Source organism: Rhinolophus hipposideros (genome assembly GCF_964194185.1).
Source record: "Rhinolophus hipposideros genome assembly, chromosome: 18".
Classification (NCBI taxonomy): domain Eukaryota; kingdom Metazoa; phylum Chordata; class Mammalia; order Chiroptera; family Rhinolophidae; genus Rhinolophus; species Rhinolophus hipposideros.
Genome location: NC_138064.1, coordinates 39,659,055 through 39,668,929, shown reverse-complemented (window position 1 = coordinate 39,668,929; position 9,875 = coordinate 39,659,055). Strand labels below are relative to the sequence as shown.

At 36.4% G+C, this 9,875-nt stretch overlaps 1 protein-coding gene across 1 annotated transcript in view; it reads right to left on the bottom strand.

The window, feature by feature from the left end:
* Positions 1 to 4,471: 4,471 nt before the first annotated feature.
* The window catches only part of SEMA3D (semaphorin 3D), a 203,475-nt gene continuing 198,071 nt past the window's right edge, over positions 4,472 to 9,875 (bottom strand). The window contains exon 18 of the mRNA XM_081079723.1: positions 4,472 to 8,836. Coding sequence (XP_080935849.1) covers positions 8,417 to 8,836 — 420 coding nt within the window. The 3' untranslated portion in view covers positions 4,472 to 8,416. The remainder of the gene's footprint in view (positions 8,837 to 9,875) is intronic.

Here is a 9,875-nt window from a genome sequence, read left to right as displayed (position 1 = left end):
ATAATCATAATCTTTTTTATTTGCTAGAGTCTGTACTAGACGCGAACAATACAGAGTTTTGTCTTTAAGAAATTTAGCTGCTGGTGGAAGAAATAAGGAAAACTCAGACATTTTTAAGCTGGTTGATACTTTGGAGCTATCTCATTGAGGTACAGAGAAATTAATGATAACTTACACCAGAAAACTAAGTAATTTAGGCCCCATGTTGACCACACAGTTCTGCTTATGTTCACTGCATTCATCAGTGTTGCTTCTGTCATCTATGCCAGTGGCCGCAAAAATAATTCCAGCTTTCATTTGTCCTGAGCATTCAACCCATGTATCAAACTGCCCACCAGACACTCTTCACATCATCTCAAACTCCCAGGGTTCAAAGCTGAAACTACGATCTCCCCACTCTAACCATTTTCCTGATACTTGCTAGTATTTTTTGTTTTTGTTTTTTTTAGTGTCATCCACCCAGTTGCAAAAAATGGAAATCAAGGCGTCATTTTTCACTTTATGTATATTTCTCATATGCAGATTTGATGAAAATCTCATTATCGTTTCTTTGCTTAAAAATAACAGAATATTTCCTGAGTCTACAACATGAAATCTCTATCTAGTCTGAATCATAAAGGTCCTATTATTCAGGCCCTTGCTTTCTTGTCTAGAATTCTATGTTTTCCACACATGAATACGATATGGTGATTCTCGTCTTAATGTTGCCTGTGATCACTGAAATTTAAGATTTCTTCCAAATGTCTATAAAGACTAACTACAACAACACAAGTTACCACAGGAGAGTCTAAGTTTTTATTTGTTTTTCAATAGTCAAAATTGCCTGTTAGAAAGGACTACATTTTACTACAATTCAGTCATTGGAGATAATTACCCAGTGGTAATTTGTTTCAATATATTAAAAGCTTAGTGGGATATGGACCATTTAACAACTCTTTTCCTAATTCTAAATGATAACTTCCCAGCTGGTAAATTGGTATCATTTTCTTCTTATCCAAGTTTATGTACTTTAAATTAATACTCTCAGAATATGACCCTATATATTCCTACAATACATATTTTAATATACTAGCCCCTCACTAACTGGACTTAATAAAATTGAGAATTTGTAAAGGGCAAAACTATGGGCTAAATTTTGTCCTATCTCCACATGTGAACAAAACATAGTAAATTAAAAGTGTAAATTAAATTGACATAGAATCTTTCCTATAGAAAATAATGATTTGTGGGATCATTTAAAGACGTTTTGCTAGATATAAATATTTTCTCTTCCCTCTTCAGGTTACCTCAAGAGCACGTGCTGGCTTATACATTTGATATGTAAGCCAGAAAGAAGAAATTCTATATTTTAACTATCAATCTTGAACAGTGTTCAATCCAAGAAAGGCCAACTCAGCTGTTTAGAGTCTTTTTGCATATTAAGCACATAGTTCCACATCCTAGATGCCTCAGGCATTTCCATAACAATAAGGCATTGCTTTGACATTATCCAGGGTCCCTTAGGCTAAACAAGGTTCTAACTGTCACGTTTTAGGAATAATCAGGGTGTCTAAGAAAGTCCATAATGTAAGAGTAACTGGAACTGGAAGGCTGCATCTATTATGATGGCTGAATATCTAATATTTCTATATTATTCTTTTCTCTCTCTCCCGCTCTTTTTCTTTCTCTCTCTCTTTAGAATTTATTATTGAGTAATTTGTTTTTATTGAGATTTAGATCCTTAATTTACTTTTTTTTATTATGAAATAAGTCAAGCACACAAAATTATGTTGACAGTAATATGTTTAAGTGGAAATCCAATGCCCAAATTGGTCAAATACTAACATTTAAAAATACTAGTTCCTATAACTATATGTAGAATAAATATAATATTCAATTTAGACTAAAAAAAATAAATAAAACATGATTGAAACAGTTGTAGCTCCTGTGTCCTCATTCTCTTATTTCTAAGAGGAAATCTATTTTGCATGTGGTGTTTAACTTTTCCAAAACTGTTTTTATATGTTTTCTACTTGCATATAAATGTATGTACCCACAAGCAGCATAATTTGCCTCTTTAAACTTGATATACTCAGTATAATTCTGTTTGCATTCCTGCATTCTTTAATTCCCTTCCTTCAACATTGTGTTTCTGAGATTTTTCTATGTTGACGCACGCAGCTCTTTTTTGTTGTTGTTGTTTCACTTAAACTTCCGGAAACAATACGGGATGGTGAGGTAGATACACTCTGTGCTTGTCTCATCCCATGAACACACCAAAACTACATCTAAATCATAGAACAATCAACCTGGAGAACCACCTGATGTTTAGCTGAACACCCGTTTTATGACTAAGGATATAACAAAGAAGCTGCATGGAGACTGGTGGGAGGGGTGGAGGCATGACACGGACTGGCCCTAAACCTCCCTGTGGTGGACGGAAATTGGGAGGGATATCTCAGCCACAGAGGTTCCTCATGAAGGAGCAAGGAACCCCAGCCTCACACCAGGCTCCCCAGCCGGTGTAGGGAAGAGGAGCCCCATAATATCTGGCTGTGAAAAAACGGGGATTCTGAGCATGAGGGTGAGACAGAAGGCTTCCGGAAACACAGACATCCTCTTAGAGAGCCCCCACACAGACTCGCTCGCACACACTCACCTGGGCTCTCCAAAGGGGCCGTAACTCAGGAGGTGTCAGAGGCATTCAGGGGGCAGACTGCAGTGTGTGGCCTTGGGGGGCCTGGAGGACAGTCAGCGTTTCTGCTGTGTGAAGACCTCCTCCCATGCAGCCAGCAGGCAGGCACCATGTTTCCTATGTTGAGCCAGCCCCCACAGGCCAAATCTGAATCTCATTGGCCCAGTGTGCTCTGCAGCTCTGCCCTGCTGACCCACTGAGACCCTGCCACAGCCAATTCCCTACTGCAGAAGGCTTATTGACCACTGAACCTTACTGGACCTGGGAACTGGGAGTGGGCAGCAGCAGGCCTCAGTGTTTCCTGGCTTTTTGCAGCACTACCCTAGGCCCGGTATGGGTGGCAAGCATCGTTAGTTCGCAGTGTGGCCTCTCCCACATGCCTTCAGGTTCAGCACAGGCAGTGAACAGCCATGGATTACTTCATAACTCCTACCAGGTAGCCCCGACTGGTCACAGGCCCTCCCAAGAGGCTCCAGAACCAACATACTTGAAGGTTGGCTTCACATCACAGAAGCCAAATTAGCACCACCCAAATTAGCCCCCCAAGTGACATACCCAAAGGGCGGTCTCAGCAGGCAGCAGAGCCTCGCGGGGTGAGCCCTGCCCTGTGTGGTAAGCCCCTTTACCATAAATGGCCAAGCTCCAAGGTCCTCCAGTCAAAACTTGCCCACCAATGCTTGCACATACCTGTTTCCCCTACAGCCTCAAAAAACTCGCTCCCACTCCTGAATCTGGAGTTCTGCCTTTTGAGTGTTAGCCTCCTGTTCTCATGACCGGTGCCACTCATAGTAAAATAGCCAATTTTTCTCTACTGTAATTCTCATTGTTTAGTGTTTGGCTTTGCCAGGTGGACAAACTCTTTAGTGTCAGGTGGACAAACTCTTTCTGTCCTGTGGCAGCAGTATTTGCAGCTTCATCTTCTAGGGCAAGTGTTTCCTGCACTAGAAAACTCACACTAACGCAAAGAAGAAGTGTGGTGGTCATAGATGCTCTAGGCTCTCAACTTCAATGTTAAACTCTTCTGTGTTTTGTCCTGAGAATCACCCATGTGTCTTTTTATATTCAAATAAATGCAACTGGAATTTCCTCAATCATTAATACTGTGCTGTATTTTATTTAAAATGACAGCTTGGACATGATCTAGGAGGACCTAAGAATGCCCTGTGTAATTTTTTTCTTTTAAAGATTATGCATTACTGTAAACTCTCATTTTGAAGCCTGTCAGAACACTCGGAAAACTTCACATTTCTCTATGCAGTATCTGTACACATTATTTCACTGTCAAGGTTGGGGCGGTGTTATAATAATATTATCTGTTTGCTGATACTAATTATCCTTCGCGTGTGCATCAAATTGACAAGAGAGATATAATTTTCTCAAAAAGGAATTCAAGAACTATCTTCATAAAGCAAAAAAAAAAAAGCAAAAAAAACCCTCAGTTTACTCCTTTAGTAAATTATACTCACACAGCTAAATATATAGATGAGTAATTTAAAATCTCAATTGTAAAATAATCATTGGAAGTCTTAAAAGTAGTTACTTGTGATAATAATGTCGTCTCAGTCCACCAAAGTGTAAATTTATATCACAGTAAAGCTTAACTATATAATTGTATTAATTAGAGACATTCTCTTTTCTTTGGAAATTATTGCATACTTACAGTGCAGAATATATCTACTGAAAATTGTCAGGAAATATTTTCTTTGGTATTTGATTTAGTGCAATTCTACATATGACATTTAGTTACTGTGTTTAGGGTTTGAAAACAAAACTTGCACACAAGCCAATATTCTGTTTATAACCATAGAATACTAATGTTTGTGTTTTATTATAGTACAATCAAAATATACATTTAACAAATTTCAATTATTTTAGATTACAAGACTACAGTTCTTTTAAAATAGCAAAACTGTTAATTCAAAATTGATAGCTAACCACTTACAATTCCAGAATTAAATTACACAATGAACTGACAGATTTTTTGCCCTTTCCCCCAAAATCATCTATCTCAAACTGATTATAAATACTTTATACTACAGAATATTTAAATGAGAGGTATAAGTCATGTACATGTTCCTGTCTTTGCACTGTCAATGTGTAGCATGTTGGCATTTTAGATCTTATTTTTTAACCTCATATGTTAGTGAAATTATTTAAATATTGTGGTCATTTTCTATGACAAAAATATATATTTCTATAAAAACACTTTAAATATCTTTTTTCTAAGCTACCCATTCTGAATAAGACAAATCAATTCCAACGTGTCTAAAAAAAGTGTAACATTCTAAAGGGAAGCTATTTCAGTTTTGATTTTCATTTTTATTGATGATATATATGAAATATGCCTTTAAGTTTAAAATATTTAAATTAATATCAGTGTTTATGTTTTTAATATTCTGTGGACATCTAGATGGTATTAAATTGTCCTTAAAATTTTAATTTTGATAATGTTTCAAGAAAGAGGCACTGGCCAGTGCAAATGATTTTGGTGTTTGTTTGTTTGTTGGTTTTGTGTTTGTTTAATCTATACCATTCAGCAGGAACAAAACTTGATAGAATATAAAGAACCAAAATACAGACCAAAGGTGAAAATCAAAAGTAAGGCAATTTTGCAGGCAGCAAATTGTAAATGAGTATTACTGAGCCAACAGATTGATGAGATTTTGTGTGAATTATAATTCTTCTAGTATTGTTGTGGCTTTCAGAAATTCCTAAATTTCTTTATGACTATCATTCCTTCTGTTAATTTGGCTGATTTCCAAAAATGTTTTATTTAGCAATGTGAATGTAGCGTTTTCAGCTCTCAGGGGATGGGGGTGGGGTGGGGGGGATGGTGAAGGGTTCTATATAAATTAATTACTTAACTATCCATTTCTACACAAACTACTAAAATTCCCAATAAATTGAATGTGAATGAATGCAGACAGGCAGGATTGCATTTAGCAGCACAAATAGCTGAAATGAACTGCAGATGAGACTGAGACTGCCAGTCAAAGACATACGTATTCAAAACAGGGGAGAAAACTATCAATTCAAGAATAAACATATACATTTTAAGACCTCTCCATAGAGAGCTGATTTCTAGGCAAATGTATTTGAAACTATTACCTATAATTTTATGTTTCATTATTTCTGAATTTGGTAAACTCTTCAGTTGTGAGGAAGCACATATTGTGTCTCATCTCTAGATTTAATACATTCACACTGTTCCTCTAAGTGTTCTAGGCAATTAAAGGGTTAAAAAAATTAAACATAGCCTAGATGTCCTCTATCTTTATAAATACATGTAAATCTTTGCCCATATGTTGCTTTATTATCATATGACATTTTATTTTACTAACAATGTTTCAAATATATATTTATCATAAATTAAGAGTTTTAGATCCAAAGCAGCCAGATTATTAGCAGTACAGTAAAATAGGTTCCCCAAATTTTGTCTAAATAACTATGATAAGAAGTAATTTAAAAATGGCTTGGACACTCATATTTGGATGAAAAACAAATTTATATCCACAAGTCAATCCTAACATTTAAGCCCACGTAATTTTCTCAAAGCCATCATCCATAACTTGATCATTATTGTCTGATATACAAATATTTGGAAATCTTTGAAAAATAAAACATGCTCCCACTTATTTGCTTTGCACTTGTTATGAGCTCCTGGAACATTTTAACCCAGCAAATCAGTAGTTACAAATACTCTTGTTACAATAGTCAATTAGTAGTCTGATTTTACTACAACTATTATTAAGTATTTTTTAAAAGAGTGATTTGTTCTGGTTTGCTTTTTCTTTTTAAATCCGTAAGTTTTCCTTATGTTGAAACATCTACAAATATTTTGAGTTTCATATCAAAAAGGGATACTTAACCTCATCTATCAGTGTGACTACTTTGAGATAGGTAAGCGATGTAAATAAAGTGAAATGTAAGATAGAATGTTTTGAACATAAAGCCAGCTACAGACATGATATTGAACTCTGTACTAATCACATGGGTTCTCAGAGGCTTTTCTTTCAAGACACGTAGAATGCATGAGAAATGAGAAATGTCTGCTATTTAGTTTTCTGAAAAGCTGCCTTCCATGTGAGGAAGTGACTAATTTTTCATTTCACACTAAAAAGGGCGTGAAAAGGCAAAACAGAAGAAGGCTAAGAGTTGTGTTTAAAAAGGAAAGGTGAGTCCTGCTCAAATAGGCAGGAACCATACCATGCATATTCAGAGGTAAATTCAAATTGTAAATATTTGAAAGTGCTAACAAAGTATAAAAGATGTTTATGTTGCTTGTTTTCTTTACATGCATTAGGCTTATTTATTATTAAATTACTAAAACAATGCTACTTGAGTTAGAGCCTATAATCTCAGAAATGCAAAAAGATTGTGAGAAAAAAAGATGTCAAAGAGTTAATTTAACCCTTCCCGTTGTCAAAATTTTTGCATTTGTTCTGTTATTCAACAAATATACCTCCCTGTTCCCCCACCACTGTTGTCTACTTAATTCTATCTCTATATATGTATATATTTTTTTTTTTATTCACGCAAATAAAATCCAATGACTCAATATTCTGGAAAGAACAAAAGCAGTAAATGGAAATAATTTATAGAGTATGATTATTTTTTTTGAAGAGAGAAAGTGCATACTGAAATCCCATTGGTTGTAAATAAATTTGTGTTCCTTCTTCCCAAGATCCTTTAGAAAATTTACTTTTCCTCAGACTTTGCTAGCAGTTTGTTATAATCTAGAATTTTTTTAACAGATGGATTATAAATTGGCAGCTACATATACTCTGGTGAATAAGCTACATTACATTTCACTCACTTTATTTGTGACTGCTCTTTCTTTTTATAGGGATATGAGTTTCCCAAAAGCCAGAATTTATGGCTGTCTTTCCTTCTGTCTCCTAACAGATCCCATCTGTATGCCTTCCCATTAGGATGCAGTAGACATCATGATGTTTCCCTGATTTTATTAAAATGTTCTCCCCTATCGTACTAAAATATTTATCAAGCATTCTGTCCATGTAAATCTCAGCATATAATCTAAAAACACATAACTGAGCACCCACCTCTCTCTGTGAACCTGTTCCTCTTGACAAGTCACAAGGAATCCTCGGAGGGGCATTTATACCCTTCAGTAAATCAGTGCTGTCCCACACTAAGTAACCCCTGTGGTCTGAAAGAAATAATGCACTTCTCCAAATTCCTAAACCATGCACCAAGAGTGAATGGCTGACTGGGAAAGTTCCTGTTGATAATGTGAGCAGTCTGGATTTGCGTCTTCCCTCCAATTCCTACCACAAGGCAGCCAGTTCTAGAATGGAATGATATATCCGTTCGTAAGAACATATAACACAACAGCATGATAAACTCCATGCTTAATGGCCATGCAAGGAAAATGAAGCACCTCAGTACAATATCAAATATGATACTTGCTTAGCTCACTTATTTACATGGCATCGTAAATTCAAAACCTGACAACATAAAACATTTACAAATGTAAGTTCCTATGTTGAGGAAAATTCTGACACATTGCAGGTACAAGTTTAGTTCTTGGAAAATGGGTTCAGATGAACTATTTGCCCTCACTATGCCATATTTACCATACATAGTCTTACTCAGATTATTTTTCTGTGCCTTAGCAAAACTCCATAGAAAACTCTTATGAGTTAGTAGAAGGGACGTACAGAACAGAAGACAGTATTTTCGCAGTGAAAAGATTTTTTTTTCTTTAAATTAAACAGAAAACTACGTGGCCACAGCTCTAGGAAGCTCATCCCCATGATGTCTTCGGTTTCGTTTCTTCTTCATTTCCTGCATGTGCTTCCACTTTGGGCTGCCCTTGTTTCGCTGTCTCCGCTTCTCCCTGTGCCACATCTGTTCGCAGTACTGGTCGAGGCTGAAATTTGGGCTGCTAAGGATTTGGATGTAGTCTTTGTATCTCAACCGTGACTCAGCCAACAGATCCTTGACCTGCCCTTCCTCGTGCTCTGCCCTCTGGGTATTTTCCATCTGTTCATTCTCAATGACATTCAAAGTCAGCTTCACTATGGTGTGGATGAAAGTGTGCTCCTGCGCTTTGCAGTAATACATCCCAGAGTCCTTCTTCTGCAAACTTCGAATCAGTAGCCCATATTCTGTTTTGATGATCCTTTCATCGGATTTCAACTGCAGAATTGGAAAAATGTAGGTAATAAATGAAAAACAGAGAGGGCTATGAGCAAATGATAACAGCCTACATAGTTTTACTTAGATGAACCTAAAAGATACATTCCCCATCTCTCTGTCATCAAGCATAACATAATCAGCCATAGTTCAAGAGAGTGAAAAAAATTCAACTAAAGTAATAGCTCCCAAAGACGCATGTTTGCATTTTATTACATCTAACTGAACATTTAGAATACAGTATAGAGTTAGTTCCCCCCATCCCCAGTCTACAGATAGGAAAGAAAAGCTGTAAAAATTAATGAAAACTGGAAACTACCAACTGACCACCTTTCCAGAGATTTCAGATACTAATTTGTGTCCTACCTGTAATGTAGAATAGAACAATGATTCCAAAGGAATTTCCTCTCTTTTTTAAATGTCACCAAATAAATGATCTGATTAGCACATGGAAACTATAAGTGGTGACTTGTTAAAAGGCAAATGAAAAGGCATGGAAACAGCCTTTTGGGTGTTAGAGCTGTAAGAAGCTTAGCAACACTGAAAGCTGAATTTCTCTTTTGAGCCTGGATTGAATTTTGATACTTTGTGTGCTATGTACATGATACTTTAGACTATGTCATTTGTGGAAATATTTGCCATACCTTGATACACTATGGCACAGTAATGTGATTTCAAGTGTGAGAACACTCCGTGAACAAAAGGAACCTCTCCTGAAATGTGATGCACTTTACCCTTTGAAACAACACTACTGAAAGGCAATTCAAACGTGTAAGCTTGCCTGGCCCCCAGTCTGGTGGTGTGAATAGAGAACCTATCTTCAGTCAAACGAAAGGCATGTTTACCGACACAAGAGCCCTGTTTAATGTGGAGTATTGTTAAGTGGCTCACAACAACAACAAAGACGTCTGGAAGGTTTCCCAGTGTACACATCTGCCCCTGTGTTGGAGACTTTTAGTTGATGGAAATCAAGGAGGCATAAAGACGGCTAAATTAAATTTATTCACAATGGGTGGACGAAGCTCTGCATCTTTATGTGAAA